Raw genomic sequence first — 17,809 nt, 5'->3', positions numbered from 1 at the left:
GTTTTGAAATGTATTAAATTTCAGAACTAGCTTCAGAAGAATGATGATACAATTTGTCCTCATTTACCATTTTTTGGCTTATTTTTAGAAATTCTGAGGGTACTTTGCTGGGGTTCTACTATTTTTATTGATTCATTTAGAGTGTGCGGCATCGCTGGCTAGGCCAGCATTTATTACCCATCTCTAATTGCCCTTGAGGTGGTGTTGGTGAGCTTCCTTCTTGAACCGCTGCAGTCTATGTGATGTGGGTACACCCACAGTGCTGTTAGGGAGTTCCAGGATTTTGACCCACCTACAATGAAGTAACGGGGATATATTCCCAAGTCAGGATGATTACTGGCTTGGAGGGGAACTTCCAGGTGTGGTGTTCCCATGTGTCTATTACTCTTGTCCTTCTAGATGGTACCAGTCGTGGGTTTGGAAGGTGCTGTCTAAGGAGACGTGGTGAGCTTCTGCAGTGCATCTCGTAGATGATACACACTGCTGCCAATGTGCTTCAGTGGTGGAGGTAGTGAATGTTTGTGGAATGGGTGCCAATCAAGTGGGCTGCTTTGTCCTGAATGGTGTCAAGCTTCTTGGGTGTTGTGGGAGCTGCACTCATCCAGGCAACTGGAGAGTATTCCATCACACTCCTGACTTATGCCTTATAGATAGTGGACAGGCTTTGGGGAGTCAGGAGGTGAGTTACGTGCCACAGGATTCCTAGCCTCTGACCTGCTCTTGTAGCCACAGTATTTATATGGTTAGTCCAGTTCAGCTTCTGGTCAATGGTAACCCCAGGATGTTGATAGTGGGGGATTCAGTGATGGTAATGCCATTGAGTGTCAAGGGATGATGGTTAGATTCTCTCTTGTTGGAGATGGTCATTGCCTGGCACTTTATGTGGTGTGAATATACTTGCCACTTGTCAGCCCAAGCCTGGATGTTGTACAGGTCTTGCTACGTTTGGACATGGGCTACACGAATGGTGCTCAATGTTGTTGAATCATCAGTGAAGGTCCCCACTTCTGATTGTATGATGGAAGGAAGGTCATTGATGAAGCAGCTGAAGTTGTTTGGGCCTAGGACACTACCTTGAGGAGCTTCTGCAGTGATGTCCTGGAACTGAGATGACTGATCTCCAACAACCACAATAATTTTCCTTTGTGCTAGGTATCACTCCAACCAGCATTCCCATTGACTCCAGTTTTGCTAGGGCTCCTTGATGCCACACTCAGTTAAATGCTGCCTTGATCTCAAGGGCAGTCACTCTCACCTCACCTCTGGAATTCAGCTCTTTTGTCCATGTTCGAACCAAGGCTGTAATGAGGTCAGGAGCTGAATGACTGTGTCACAGGTAGCAGTAGCCCTCGCATTGTTCATCCAAGACAATTCTTTACATTAGCAGGTTGACAGCAAACACTCACAGCTGAGCTCAATTCAGCTCTCCTCCAACATCCACACATCCCTAAGATCCATAACTAAAAGTAATAAAGTTAAAATACATTCAGCTGTTTTAAATGAAAATCTGCATCACATTTCTCCTTCGCCCAATTATGTTGTACTCCCTTTCATCTCTCATCACTTCACTTTGTAAGTCCAGACACCTCAACCATTAATTATAAAAATAATAACTTAACATGCACAGTAGAATGAACATTGTGACTAGAATTGTAAAACTTATTATAGAACATTAATATAACAACATGATGCTGGGTGTTGTTGATAGCTTCACATATCTAGGCTCCACACTCACCAGCAATGCCACTTGATGCTGAAATCAACAAATGCATATCAAAAGCTGCAGTTGTCATGTCCAGGCTGGGTAAGAGAAAGTGGAACAACAGAAACATGGCTGAGAGCACTAAACTGCGGGTTTACCAGGCCTTCTTCCTCAGTGCACTCCTCTACTGTGGCGGTACTTGGGCAATATATGCTAGGCAGGAAAAAAGGCTGAACAATTTTCACCTTTGCTGTCTCAGACGTATCCTTGGTATCTCTTGGCAGGACAGGATCACCAACACAGAGATCCTGGAACAGGCTAATTCCATCAGCGTACACTCATTGCTAAGCCAACAATGTCTGCCCTAGCTCGGTCATGCTTATCGGATGGATGACAGTCACCCAAAAACTAACCACTGAGTCATGACTTCTTCAACCTCCATACTTCCACTACAAGTTCACCTGCAAGTAAGATATGAAGAGGGTGGACTTTGACACTGACAACTGGAAGACAATCGATGGAGGCCATGACCTCTGAAGGTAAGACTGTTTGAGGAAATATCAGAAGAGGCAAGCAAAAAGCAAAACCTCAGCTGGGTGAGGAAAGGGCCCAGAGAAAACAGGGACCAGTGAATCATGCACCATCTCAGTGCACTATCTTCCTCTTCAGCAAATATGGCAGAGACTGCCATGCCTGGGTAGAGCTCTTGATCCACACCAGGTAACACTCAAAACAAGTTGACCACCAGAGCGCAAACCATCATCTTAAAATTCAGGAGGCTACCACCGTCATTATAGAACAAAATAAAATACCATTAAACAAGTGTTTGGAATTATAACTTGAAAGTCACCAGGTCAATTTAAACTCTCCCCCACCACCCTGTCTCCACCCCACAGAGGTAGTTTACAATGGTGTAAATGCTTCCCCATTTCTTTACTGTCCTGATCTGACCAACTACCGATTTAAACCTTTGGCCACTCCACGACAGGTTCCTGTTTACTGACCCCACAACCCCTCCCCTGAGCATGATTCCCTTTCAGAGCAGTAGTAGTTCTGCCAGGGCCACAGCTCCTTGCCTCATTAAAGCCTTGGTCCGTACATGGACAAAAGAGCTGAACTTCTGGGATGAGGTGAGAGTGACTGTCCTTGACATCAAGGTAGCAGTTGACCAAGCGTGGCATCAATGAGCCCTAGCAAAACTATAGTCAATGGGAATCGGTTGGGGGGGGGAGGCGGACTGTCCATTGGCTGGAGTGATACCTAGCGCAAAGGAAGATGGTTGTGGTTGTTGGAGGTCAGTCATCTCAGCTCCAGGACATCACTACAGGAGTTCCTCAGGGTAGCGCCCTCAACCCAACCACCTTCAGCTGTTTCATCAATGACCTTTCCTCCAACATAAGGTCAGAAGTGGGAATGTTCGCTGATGATTGCACACTGTTCAGTACTATTCACAACTCCTGAGGTACTGAAGCAGCCTATTTCCTTATGCAGCAAGATCTGAATAACATTCAGGCTTGAGAAGAAAATGACAAGTAATATTTTTGCCACAAAAGTGAATCTAACCATTTGCCCTCAACAATCAACAGCATTACCATCACTGAATCTCCCATCAACAACATCCTGGGAGTTATCATTAATCAGAAACTTAACTGTACCAGCCATATAAATACTGTGCGACATATGCATTTCAGAGGCTGGGAATTCAGCAGTGGGTAACTTCTCCTGACACCCCAAAGCCTACCCACCATTTAATAGGCACAAGTCAGGCATGTGATGAAATACTCTCAATTTCCTGAGTGAGTGCAGTTCCAGCAACTCTCAAGAAGCTTGACACTATCAACACAAAACAGCCCATTTGATTGGCACTTCATCCAGCACCTTAAACATTCACTCCCTCCACCACCAATGTACAATAAAAGCAATGTATACTATCAACATGATGCATTGCAACAACTTGCCAAGGTCTTTAAACAGAACCTTCCAAATGCACAACCTCTACTGCCTAGAAGGACAAGGGCTACAGATGCTTGAGAATACCATTACTTACAAGTTCGCCTCCAAGCCACACACCATCCTGACTTGAAACTATATTGCTGTTCCTCCGCTGTCACTGGTTCAAAATTCTGGAACTCCTTCCCTAACAGGAGGGTGTACCTACACCACATTGACTGCAGCAGTCCAAGAAGTTGTGAGCCACCATCTTCTCAAGGGCAATTAGGCATGGCAATAAATGCTGTCTTTGCCAGCAATGCTCACCTCCCAAAAACAAATAAAAAGCTTGGACTTGCACATGATGTTTTTACCCAGAGCTATGACTTTGTAAACTAAATTTGGATTGTGCCAATTCAGCATGTGCAGTGTTCCAGGATGCATCAGTACCTTTCAGTCAGCTATACTGACAGAACTTTTGTTAGCTTCTGGCAGACCTCAGCAGAAAAAGAAACAACAGGACATCAAAGACCAGTGAGGCACACCATATTCTCTAACTTCAATAAAAATTGACTTTTATACGGCTAGTTCGCATTTTGTCCATCACGCACCAGATGCAAAATAATCTCAAGAAAATGAAAACCAGCCCTACAGTTTCAGGATGAATTAGTTAAGTAGCTAAGATAAAAGCTTCACATTCTGATTCCAATTCTTGGCAGAAATTACCTGAGAGAATCAAAACATTTAATTAAAGAACATATTTCCTCCCCACAACATGTCATTAAGGAATGTGGCTAGAAAACTATTCAAGTCCAACAAAAGTCCCAAAATGAACTCACCTTTGAGAACCCACCCAGAAGCTCCAGGAAATTATTCTCAAATAGGGCACCTGAACCAGAATATTAGGGAACTTTCTGACTAAGCAGTTGAAAATGGAAGTCCTGCACCTATTTAAAACAGAAAAGTAATCACTGGTCCCAGCAAAGATTACTGTTTTCTTCAGAAGGAGGACAACAACCCCAGCTGAAGTAGAGCCAATGCCATAAAATTTCTGAACAAGCAAACCCTGGCACAAGCAACAGATTAAATAAACAGCCATTGTCAACAGGAGTAGAAAAATCTCCTCTGACGCAGCAGGCTAACTATTTTGAGCAGGATGGCTAGAGAGCAAAGCTCCCTCTCTCCTAATTCACTAAGGAGGATGCAGGCGCTGGACTTCCTAATTTAGAATGAGATCCCAGTCAGGTAGAAACATCCAAAATTAAATGATTCCTGGCCTAAATAGCTATCCAGCCAAATTCTACCAAGGCAATAGCTCATCAATGACTTTAACACTTAAGAGCATGATAAAGAGACAAGCATTCTTCCAGGAATTTCCTTGTTAGTAACATCAATGCTAATTCATAAAAAGCCCTGGTCCCACCAGCTTCTCATTCTCCAGACCCATATTTCTACTTAAAATATTGTTTAAGATCCTAGTCAGCAGATTGGACGCAGTTCTCTGACCATTAACACCACCGGCCAAACAGTGTCACAACTCACGTCCACAGGATATGTTTCCAGAGACAATTTCCATTACCAATGTGGTCACAGAAATTTCTAACGGAAAATGTCAACAGGACGTTTGTGCAGAAGTGGAATTTTCAATATACTTAATGAATTTACTTAGTGGAAAATAAAATGTTGCCTCACCTCCTTGACATGGGTATGAAAAGATACCGACATATCCAAAAGGATCTTCCGCTGCTCCACTCTTCTCACAAAGTCCTGAATCCGATCTTCCAGTTGATGGGCTGCCTGGTAAATTTCTTCAGGGTCACACTCCCCAGTCTGAGCCAATTGCTCTGCTGCTTCCAGGAGTTTATCTGCATTGGTGTATGTGTTCTAAACAAGAAAGGAATGCATCAATATTTCCTGGTATCATTCAGCGGAACTCCACAACACAATATCAATTGTACAAAAGTGTTGCTAACTCTCAACAGGAGCTACTGTTTTTATACGAAAATGTTAACTTTCTATATTGAACTAACAATTATTATAGAAATTTTGAGAATACACAAGAAAATTTGAACAGTTTTTGCAAAAAGATCTTGGTTTTCACATTAAATACAGAAAGTTTTCATCTTAGTTTAATTATGGACTAAATGCTACACTTTTGCAACATGCTTGTGCTCTATAGAAAGACAGGGTGGAATTTGCACAATTCCTTACACAATGAGCTTCTAATTTAAATTATGCCACAAAAGGAATGGATTTAATGAGAACTAGGTTTAGAGTAATGGAGAAAGAAACGACGAGTGTGCAAGTAAAACACAGGATTACCTTCAGTTAGTTCATACAAAAGCAAAATAGTGCAGCTGCTGGAAATCGGAAATAAAAACTGAAAATGCTGGAAATACTCAGCAGGTCAGGCAGCATCTGTGCAGAGAAACATAGTCAACATTTCAGGTAATAGTTCTGATGAGGGGTCTTTTGTTAAATTGCAAACTTGGAGAGATAGAGTCAGGGAGCCCACTGATTCCATGTTTGGAATAAGCTTTGAACAATGGCAGGTGTGAATTCCAGAGGGGTGCAGTCTGGATATGTTGATTCCAGGAGGTGGCCACCCACCCAGGGTGATTCAGTTAGAACTTTCCAGAAGCATGAGATAGTCTGTTGAATAAGCAAAGGTCGCCTGACCTCTTAGCAGCCACCTTAGCCATCTTTGTGAGCACGATCCATTTTAAAATATAAAAGGCAATTCCAGAAGCTTCCACAGGAACACAGTCCATGTTTGAAATTATAAATAGAACATACCTTCACCGAGCATGACAAAGGGAAGGAACAGCATGTATACTTTTAATATTTAAAAAATATTCTAGGAACCATATACATTTGGAAGCAAATTTGGTATTTTTTTGTTTAAAGTTAGTGACAAAGACTTTTAACATTGATTCTACACTGGAACCCTGCTATAACACAGTTTGCTGTGGTGTGGTACTCTGTATAACATGGGTCTGTCTTGGACTCAAACTTTCTTTTAAATAGAATTTGTCCAAAGTGGTATCGAACCATGCTCAGCATGAAAGCTTCCAGCTCAGTAACTGAGCTCTGCTGTGGCAGCAGTAAAGGCATTTCAGTTGACCTCTACACCCCTGTTGGGAAAGAGGCAAGCCTGCTAGCTCTACTGCTGGTTGTCCATTAACCCCTGCTGGATTGTGTATATATGTGTAAGTCTGAACACTCGGCACCAACAAAAGACACCGCAATGAGTGGGCCCATTGCATACACATCTTCCTTGCCTGGGAGGAAATGCTGCTAATCTAGGAAACAAAAACATGAATATATCTCTAACTTTTATACCCAGCTAGATTTTTTTCCCACCAAACACATCAGGGCCCCATTGTAACTCAGTCTCCTGAGGTCTGGAGCAAGGTCCCAATGTACTAGTAAACTCGCCAGCAATGCTTCATGTACTATGTTCACTGTCATAAGCAAATAAACCAGTTGTGAGCATCTGATTTTAAATCAGGCAGCTTGACTCTGATTGGTCAAGGCATTACCCTGAGGAATGAAACAGCGAATGGCTATCACTTATTTTGCTCAGCTAAAACAGGCGCAATGTTCTTTCTGTCTGCAAAGAACAGGGCCCTGTGTATTAATATATGTAGCTTCCAGTACATGCAAACGTGCCACACTGCAAGCCCGACTGACAATCTTAAATTGGTTGTCAGCATAATTTTTAGCACAGCGGATTATTTAGCAAATGTTGTCCAGTTGCAGAATCACAACTAATGTTGGACACTGTTTTGAATTTTGCAAGCACGTGCTGGTTGGGTACAGTCTATACCTTGCCCATTGCGAACAGCAGAAGGGGCATGCTGTTTGATACGATCCACCAGTCTTTGGGACGTACGATCCACATACCTAGCATCATACTGGCACTGAAATTCATATACCACATTACTCATTTTTGTGATAGGCAGAAGGTCTTTTTGGCTTGACAGCAGCAAACGGTTAGTGGCGAGTACCACTTGTGTTGTTACTGTGTGACAGCTAATTTCACCTTTTCCAGATACCTTGCCCTTCCAGGGTAATGACAGCCTTAGGCCTGTTTGTGAATGCGCGATATATAGGGGGGGCAGTGGTATTGTCACTAGACTAGTAATCCAGAGACCCAGGGTAATGATCTGGGAACCCCATTCAAAACCCACCATGGCAGATGGTGAAATTTGAATTCAATTTTTAAAAAATCTGGAATTAAACATAAACTGTTGTCAATTGTCATAAAAACCCATCTGGTTCACTCATGTCCTGAAGAGAAGGAAATCTGCGTCTTTACCTGGTCTGGCCTACATGTGACTCCAGACCCAAAGCAATGTGGTTGACTCTTAAATATCCTCTGAAATGTCCTAGCAAGCCACTCAGTTCTCAAGGGCAATTAGAGATGGATAATAAATGCTGGCCTAGCCCATTAACGAATTAAAAAAAGTGTAAAATGGTCTGAATCAGGGTAGCCATTATCCCGCAGGACGTCTTTGATGCACCCTACTTCAGCATCAAGTTTGCATGGTGAGAAAATGGCTTGGGCCCCATTTATGAGGTTACCAATCTTATAGCCTGTGGAACTGCAAGAATCCTGATGCATGTATTGACCAGTGAAGGTAGGCTTGCAGTAGATCGTGATAGAGAAACCTCTGGCAGATTTCTCAACTAGTGTGTCAACGAAGGGGAGTTCATTTGACTGCTCCATTTCAAAGGTGAATTTGATTGCAGGATGGAGCCCATTAAGACATATCCGGAAATTATTACATGCTGCTACGGATTTAAATATAGCAAATGTATCATCCACATATCGGAAATATGCAAGCGGTAGGAGGTTAGGTGTCATTCCATTGAAAACACGTTTCTCATGGAACCCAACAAAGATGTTTAAGACAGCTGGGCCTAAAGCGGGTCCCATGGCAACAACATCTATTTGAGCATGCGTGGATGGTTAAAGCTGAACTCAATCACATGAGTTGCCAAGCTCATAAGCTCAATGCATACTGATTCAAGCAATGGTGGCGGGTCTAGATCACCATGATATAGTGCCACAGAGCAAACATCTACGGCTTCCTTAAGTGGAACATTGGTGAATAGACTAGCAATGTCAAATGAGCGCATGGACACAGCATTGCTATAGATATGCAAGTCCTGTGTGGCATTTGCAAATGTGAAGGAATCCTTCACCGCGTATCTGGAAAACTTGTTCAAAACTGGAGTTAACAACTCGCCCAACTATTTCGCCAATTCATGCTGTGCAGAACCAGTCATAAATAACAAAAACAGAAAATGCCAAAAACGCTCAGCAGGTCTAATAGCATCTGTGGAGAAAAAAAGAGTTAACATTTCAAATCCGTATGACTCTGCTTTAAGCTTTGGTCATAGGTAAGATAGGACATCACTTGTGTATGTCTTGGGCAAGCCATACATACGCAGATGCAGCGAGCCATGAGGATGAACCATGTCATATATGTCATGCGCCAGCTCATTGCTCTTACATAAGTCCAGCAAGCATGTTTTTAACAAAAACAAAAATAGCTGGAAAAACTCAGCAGGTCTGACAGCATCTGCGGAGAGGAATACAGCTAACGTTTTGAGTCCATACATCTCTTCATCAGAACTAAGGAAAAATAGAAATGAGGTAAATATAAGCTGGTTGAGGGGGTGGGACAGGTAGAGCTGGATAGGGGGCCAGTGATGGGTGGAGGCAAAGAAGAGATTGCCAAAGATGTCATAGACAAAAGGACAAAATGGTGTTGACGGTGGTGATATTAGCTGAGGAATGTGCTAATGGTGACATTAAGGGTAGAAAGCAGGATGAGCAAGTGACAGTTAGCCCTAGCGGGGGATGGGGTAGGGGGAAGGGATCGAAATAGGTTAAAATGTGGAGATAAAACAATGGATGGAAGTAAATTTTAAAATAATGGAAATAGGTGGGAAAAGAAAATTTTTTTTTTAAACTATAAATTATTGGAAAAAGGGGGATTGGAAAGTGGGTGGGGATGGAGGAGAGAGTTCATGATCTGAAGTTGTTGAACTTAAATGTTAAGTCCGGAAGGCTGTAAAGTGTCTAGTCGGAAGATGAGGTGCTGTTCCTCCACTTTGCGTTGAGCTTCACTGGAACATTGCAGCAGGCCAAGGACAGACGTGTCGGTATGAGAGCAGGGTGGCGTGTTGAAATGGCAAGCGACAGGGAGGTCTGGGTGATGTTCCGCAAAGCGGTCACCCAGTCTGTGTTTGGTCTCTCCAGTGTAGAGGTGACCACATTAGGAGCAGCGAATGCAGTAGATTAAATTGAGGGAAGTGCAAGCGAAATGCTGCTTCACTTGAAAGGAGTGTTTGGGCCCTTGGACGGTGAGGAGGGGAGAAGTAAAGGGGCAGGTGTTGCACATTCTGCGGTTGCATGGGAAGGTGCCGTGGGAAGGGGTTGAGGTATAGGGGGTGATAGAGGAGTGGGCCAGGGTGTCCTGGAGGGAACGATCCCTGCGGAATGTCGCCACGGGGGGTGAAGGGAAGATGTGTTTGGTGGTGGCATCATGCCGGAGTTGGCGGAAATGGCGGAGGATGATCCTTTGAATTCGGAGGCTGGTGGGATGATAAGTGAGGACAAGGGGTACCCTATCATGGTTCTGGGAGGGAGAGGAAGGTGTGAGGGAGGATGAGTGGGAGATGGGCCGGACACGGTTGAGGGCCCTGTCAAGCTGTTTTTTAGCTTACTTTCGAGCAAGGCGGTCCAGTCATGTTGAGCGGCAGGTCCAATGGAAATAAATTTGGACCCGTCATTTAGAATGGCATGCATTTTGTTGATATAATCACGCTTGTTAAGAATGACTATTCCTGTTCCTTTATCAGGTTTACTGATGTGTATGTCCAAGTTGGTCAAAAACATTTGAAACTAGCTGTTTCATGCTGCTAATATGCAACAGCAACACGAGTGGTGTTTGCCACTAACAGGATGCTGCTGTCAAGCCAAAAAGATGCTTTGCCTATCACACAAATGAGTAATGTGGTATATGAATTTCAGTGCCAGCGTGATGCTAGATATGTAGGCCATATGTCCCAAAAGCTGGTGGATCGTATCAAACAACATTTCCCTTCCGCTGTTCGCAATGGGCAAGGTACAGGCCGTACCCAACCAGCGCACGCTTGCAAAACTCAAAACAGTGTCCAACATTAGTTGTGATTCTACAATTGGACAACGTTTGCTAAATAATCCTCAGTGTGTCAAAAATTACGCTGACAACCAATTGTCAGTCAGTCTTGCAGAGTGGCACATTTGCATGTACTGGAAACCACATATATTAATATACAGGGCCCTGTTCTTTGCAGGCAGAAAGAACATGTACATGCATCGTGCTTGTTTTAGCTAAACAAAAGATGTGATAGTCACTCGGTAGTTCATTCCTCAGGACAATGCCTTAACCAGAGTCAAACTGCCTGAGTTAAATGGTAGTTAAATGCCGATCACCATTAGCTGGTGCATTCTCCATGGCAACGCCTCTACCAATCAGCATTCTCTTCTCATACAGTATATAGCTGTTGCTTCCCCTGACATTGGTATCCTTGCAATTGTCCTGATGAGTGCTTCCACAAAATGTCTTTTCTCAGGGATACAAAAAGTAAATCATGACTAATGAACTTGGTTGAATGTTTTGAAGCAGTATTAAATATGGTAGACGAAGAAGTGCTTGTGCATGTTATTTATATAGTTCATATAATATATATTTATATTTCTGGCCTATAGAAGCCATTCAACAAGGTTTTACAAAATAAACTGTTGACAAAAATGTTTGGATTTTGAGGCAACCCATTGGATCTGTACTAGGGCAAAAGCATTTTATATATATATTTTATATATCAGAGAATGGCTGCAGCACAGAAAAGGCCTTTCAGCCCATCATGTCCATGGCAACACTCTGCAAGAATAACTCATCTAGCACCACTCGCCCATTCTTTTCGAGTGGCCTTGCAAATTTTCTCCCTTCAGGAATTTCTCCAATCCCCCTTTGAAAGTTACAATTGAAACTGCCTCCATCACACACTCAGGCAGCGCATTCCAGATCCAAATCACTTGCTGTGCAAAAAATGTTTTTCTTGTGTTGCCATTGCTTCTTTTGTCAACCACCTGAATTCAGTGTCCTCTGGTTCTCGACCTTTCCACCAATGCATACCGTTCTTCTCTTTCTGCGCTGGCTAGATCTCTCATGATTTTAAACATTTCTATCAAATCTCTTTTCAACTTCCAATCTATTCACAGAACTGAAGCTCCCCATCCTTTGAGCCATTCTCATAATTTTTTCTGCATCCTCTCTCATACCTTCACATCCCACCTAAAGTGCAGTGCCCAGGACTGCTCATAATATTCCAGTTGAGGCAGAGCCAGGTTTTTATAAAAGTTCATTATAGTTTCCTTGCTTTACACTCATCAATCCATTATATTACCTTATCAAAAGAAAACTCAATCAAATTAGTTAAACAGAGTTTGCCATTAACATGTCTATGTTGGCTTTCTCCAATTAATCTCAACTTCTCTAAGTGACTGTCAATTTTGTCTTGGATAATCATTTCTAAACGCTTTCCCATCACTAAGATTACATTTACTGGCCTGTAGTTACTGGGTGTATCTCTACACCTTCTTTCATACAAGGGTATAATATTTGCAATTTTACCGTCCTCTGGCACCACCCCCATATCTAAGGAAGATTGGAAGATTATGGTCAGCACCTCTGCAATTTTCCATCCTTACATCTCTCAGCATCCTTAATACATCCCAACCGGTCTTGGTAACTTATTAATTCTAAGTACAGGCAGCCTTTCTAATACTTCCCTTGATCAATTTTTAGCCCATCCAGTGTCCAACAGATTGATGTGATGCATCTGGTGTGTGGGTCAAGAGAGCACGCTTTCCACTTTTGTGTGCAAGCTTGCTTCTCTTTTTCAGCCTACATATTTGGCTTTCAGCAATGCAAAGAGATCCCAGTGTGTAAATTTCTCTGGGTCAGTATTCAGCAACTCCATTGGCAAGTCCTCAGCTGTGCCTCCTTGTGACAACAAATGAAAGCTGAGAGCCTTGCATCTCAGGCTAAAGCTTCAGAAGCACTCAGAGGAGGTCTGGCCCGTAGACCTGGCATGTGGACATGCCCTGGCACTCATAATCCAAACTCCCAACTATCGCTGAATAGCTCTAGCGCCTTGTGGATACATCGGGAGAGTTAAAGGCTAAGGGAGTAAACACTGACAAAAGATCTGGAGTGGAGCCCGAAGGCTGCTTGATGTCTAAATATGTCATCTTTTCAGCAACTCCTGCAAACGAGCCAGTGCAAAACGTAGTGTTTTGCATTCCTTTGGACTCAACTCAGGAGATCAAGAGGGCGAGCCTGACATTTGGGCAGCCAAAAGGTGTCCATAAATTTTGCCTAGGCTTGCACCCTGGAGAGGACGTTCCAGTTTCGCTGCAGAAAGTTAACACAACACAGAAGACAGCAGTTACCAGTAATAAGCCCAACTAGACTGGCATAGAGAATGGGTGTTACAAGCTGTCTCCAATGGTGGGAGGGACAGTCATGTCCCACTGTTCAGCCACCGCCCACCTCAAGTTAAGCAGCCCGAGACTACTAACGCACTGACCTGCCACGGTCCATCTGCTTCAATGGATGCTTGGAGCTTAGAGTTTCTGCTCAACAAGTGGATGCAATCCTTCGCAGCAAGCGAACAAACAAAAGAAACAAATAGAAGATGCAAACATAATATAAAAGCAAAATACTGCGGATGCTGGAAATCTGAAACAAAAACAAAAAATTCTGGAAAAACTCAGCTGGTCTGACAGCATCTGTGGAGAGAAAGATAGAGTTAACGTTTCGAGTCCATATGACTCAAAAAGAAAAGCTCTGAAGAAGAGTCATACAGACTCGAAATGTTAACTCTAACTTTCTCTCCACAGATGCTGCCAGACCTGCTGAGTTTTTCTGGTATCTTTTCTTTTTGAAGAAGATGCCAACACTTTGAATGGCAAGCTGGAATGTTAGGACCATGTGCACAGGATTAACAGACGACTTGCAGCAGATCCATAATGCACAAAATACAGCCATGATAACCACTGAACTTGACAGGCTGAATGTTGACATAGCTTCCCTCCAGAAACCAGGCTTAGCGAGAGCAGATTACTTGAAAGCAAAACGTTACACATTCATCTGGCAGAGGAAGAGTTCAAAGGAACCACATGAACAAGGTGTAGGCTTTGTTGTAAGGAACTCGCTCCTCTCAATAATAGGCCCGCACTCCCACCCTGTCCCAAACATATGGTTCAGAACACGTTCTCTCCACCAGCCTCTCAACTAAAACAGTGCTAATTAATCTCAGGTGTATCTATGCTCCAACACTGTGCTCTACAAGTTCTATTAGGGACTTAAGATTGCTATCAGCAGAATCCTTAAGTCAGAACATCTTTACCGTCTGGGGCATTTCAACACGAGTGGGTACAGACCATGAGACACGGCCCTCTCACCTTGGATATCATGGCCTGGGAAAGATAAATGAGAGTGAATAGAGAATGCTTGAGCTTTGCTGCTACCATGAGCTTTGTGCAACTAAAACCTTCTTTAAGAATAAACCATGCCACAAGGCATCCTGGAGACAACCAAGGTCAGGGCATTGGCACCAGCTGGATCTGATCATCACCAGGTATGCCTCTGAACAGCATTCTCAACACATGCAGCTACCACAGCATTGGATGTGATACAGATCACTCTCCAGTGGGTACCAGGTTAGAATGCAACCCTTGAAGCTTTTTCATTCAAAGCAGAAATTCCATCCTTGTGTCAAAGTCAGCCATCCTCACCGACCTTGTATCAGCTTCAGCCACACTGCCTACCCAAATAAAAGCCATCAGTTCTACGACTCTATTGAAGAGGCGTTCTCTAGCATTCCCATACAGAGTGCAGGAGCAAAATGGAACATACTTCAAGGTACTGCATTCTCAACATTTGAAAAGCAAAAGCGCTAAAATGCTGACTGATTCAAGGCTAATATCACTGTAATGGAACTTGTCATTGAAGCCAGGTTGGCCGTTCTCATTAATTAAAAGAGAGATCCAAGCAAAAAAATCTTGGAATGCACTAAGAGCCATTCAAAGTAATGTCCAACAGATTGCTAAGTGGTGCGACAATAACTAGCTACAACTTAGCCAGAATATCCAGACGTCCTTTGACACAGGGAATGCTTGGGGTATGTATGAAGGGATAAAAAAGCCAACAGGTCCATCAACAAAGAAAACGGCTCTACTGAAAACAAAGAAGTGGTCGTCACTGACTGTAATAAACAGCTGGAGAGATGGACGGAACACTACTTTGAGCTGTATTCTAGGGAGGACACTGTCACCAAGGAAGGCTTAGACACCATGGAAAGCCTCCCTGTCATGGCAGAGCTGGATATTGAACATACAGTGGAGGTGCTTAGCAAAGTTATTGACTCACTTGCCATCGGCAAAAATCCAGGTGCTGATGCTATACCGTCTGAACTCATCAAGCACGGGAAACTTGCACTCCTACAGCATCTGCACTATCTTCTCTGTCTCTGCTGGAGGGAAGGGGCAGTTCCCCAGGTTATATGTGATGCAAACACTGTGACCCTGTACGAGAACAAGGGTGACCACAACAATTGCAACAAATATCGAGGCTTTTTCCTGCTGAGCACTGTGGGAAAGTATTTGCCCTGTTGCCCTGTAAGACTGCAGATCTTGGCTGAATACATCTACCCTGGGTCCTTGTGTGGTTTCAAGATCTACAACTGACAATTGTGAGTCCAGCAGCTGCAAGAGAAACATGGTGAACAAAGAAGACTATTGCCTTCATCAATCTCACTAATGCATTCAACCAGCTCTCAAAGGGTTTTCACTCCATTAGGTAAGAGATTTGGGGCTCAGGTAAAGGCGCAAAGTGAAGCTTGCCAGCAATTCTATGCTTGAGAGATAAGATGCTGTTGTGCTTTGCAAACACAACAGGTTAGCAGTGATGTAGATAATCTATGTTGCAAGTGTGCACAGCCTTCTAGGACTTTTCTTGCTTTCATGGAATGCGAGTGTCACTGGCAAAGCCAGTATTTGTTGCCGATCCCCAATTGCCCTCGGAACTTGGTCACATAAATGTTGAACCTGAAATGCAGAACACTTTCTCCACAGTTGCTGACTGATTTGTTGTGCATTTCCAACTTTTGCATCTCCAGCAATATGTTTTAAACTTTGTAGCAATGGTCCTCATTGTATCAGAGTATTATTTCACAGTAGGAAAGAACTGCATAGCTTGGTCACAGAATGAACTGCAAAACTCTTTCTCATGCTGAAACAAACTAATCCTAATCTGATCAACACAATACCCACTGATCATTATAAACAAACACAACCAAGGAGTTTTATCAACTGCAGCCAGACTAGATTTCCAGAAGCAATCATCAATAAAGATAACACTAAACATTACTAAACGAAATGACTCACAAATAATGTGGCAGTAGCAATAATAAAATGCTTAATTTAGACAAAATGTAGTCATCTAAATGAATTTATGACTAAATGAAGCTGGTGACAGAACTGCAGAAAATGCTGGAATGAGACATCAGTATCTGAAAAAAAGAGGTTAATAGTTTTGGTGTCGGCCCTTTCTCAGTTTATGGCATTTTCTGTTTTTTTAACTTAAGATCATTGGCAAATATGGTTTCAGAGCCTTGATCAAGAGTAATTGAAAACAAATCTTCACTTTTAGTCAATTACAGATCTCCAATTCAATAAGCTGAGGTCAACTGTCACCAGGTGGTGTTGTAGTAACATAGCAACTTCTCCAAAAATGGAAGAAATGGCTTGTAAAGAAGATTTCTGTCGACATTACTTCAGTAGCGATTATGCCTGCTTGTAATCAGTGTTTTTAAATACAAAGGAAAACTACTGCGGGGACAGGGAGAGAGAGAGACATGCATTTATATCCTGTTTTTCATGACCACCGGGTCCTCAAAGTACTTTACAGCCAAGTAAGTACTTTTTGAAGTGTAGTAATTGTTGTACTGCAGTGACGTAACGTAGGAAACACAGCAGCTAATTTGCGTTCAGCAAATTCTCATAAACAGCAATGTGATAATGACCGGTGATGATAATTGAAAGACAAACATTGGCCAAGGCACAAGGGAAAGCTCCCCCGCTCTCCTTCAAAATAGTGCCTTGGGATCTTCTACATCCACCTCAGCACGCAGATGGGTCCTCAATTTTAATGTCTCATCTGAAAGATGGTACCTCCAACAATGCAACCTTCTCAGTGCTGCATTGGAGTGTCAGCCTTGATTTTTGTGCTTAAGCCCTGGAGTGCGACTCGAACCCAGAGCCTTGTGATTCAGAGGCAAGGATGGTACCAGGAAAAAAAGAATAGATGTTTCAGGTCAATAATGTTTCTTCAAAACTGGAGAAAGTCAGGATGCAACAAGTTTTAAGCAAGTGCAGAGGTAAGGAAAGGAGTGGTAGGAGGAGAGAACAAAAGGGAAAGTCTGTGAAAGGCAGGAGAGATTAGATAATAAAAGGAATGATGGTATAAGTAAAAGGAAACAGTAACTTTACTTTAAGTGCTGATTCAAATGCTTGCCTGATTCACTTCATCATAGAAGGCCTGGGTCAGGATATTTTTTGGGAGGCCAACATTTGTAAATCAGAGGAGAACACAAAATAGTCAGAGAGTTTCTATAGGAGAGTTGGATTGGAGAGATGGAGGGAAAAACTAATTCCATAAGCAAATTATTACGCCTCATCTGTAAAGAAAGTATTTTCATCTTGGCGGAAATCTCACACAAAATATACTGGGAACTCTCTCAGGAGTAGAAATGAAGATGGTAATTTACAAACAAGAAAGATTCTTCAAAAACATTCAAACGAATTGATTTCTGAGATGGGAACAATTTGCTTCTGTGCCTTAGGTTTGCTTTTAGGCACTCCCTGTAATGTGCAAGGCTGGCATTTTATTTTGAAGAAGCCTTTTAATAAGGCTTGCAACTTGTAACTTCCTGCTGATTTAAATTTTTGTTTAAAGAGAACAAAATTATCACAAATCAATAACTTTAAGAGCAGTGACGCAGAATAAACAAAGTTTCCAAGTGAAAACTGACAGCTCTAAGTTGACTCATATC

The 17,809-nt window shown here is 42.7% G+C and overlaps 1 protein-coding gene across 9 annotated transcripts in view; it reads right to left on the bottom strand.

The window, feature by feature from the left end:
• The window catches only part of LOC121275778 (triple functional domain protein-like), a 650,960-nt gene that overhangs the window by 314,873 nt on the left and 318,278 nt on the right, over positions 1-17,809 (bottom strand). For all 9 annotated transcript variants that reach the window (XR_005942563.1, XM_041183384.1, XM_041183386.1 and 6 more), the window contains one exon: positions 5,324-5,515. Coding sequence is in view for 8 of the 9 variants with exons in the window: in XM_041183384.1 (XP_041039318.1) it covers positions 5,324-5,515 (192 nt within the window). In the remaining variant the exon portion in view is untranslated. The remainder of the gene's footprint in view (positions 1-5,323; positions 5,516-17,809) is intronic.

This window comes from Carcharodon carcharias, chromosome 3 (genome assembly GCF_017639515.1).
Source record: "Carcharodon carcharias isolate sCarCar2 chromosome 3, sCarCar2.pri, whole genome shotgun sequence".
Lineage (NCBI taxonomy): Eukaryota > Metazoa > Chordata > Chondrichthyes > Lamniformes > Lamnidae > Carcharodon > Carcharodon carcharias.
This window is presented reverse-complemented; position numbering and strand designations above follow the sequence as displayed.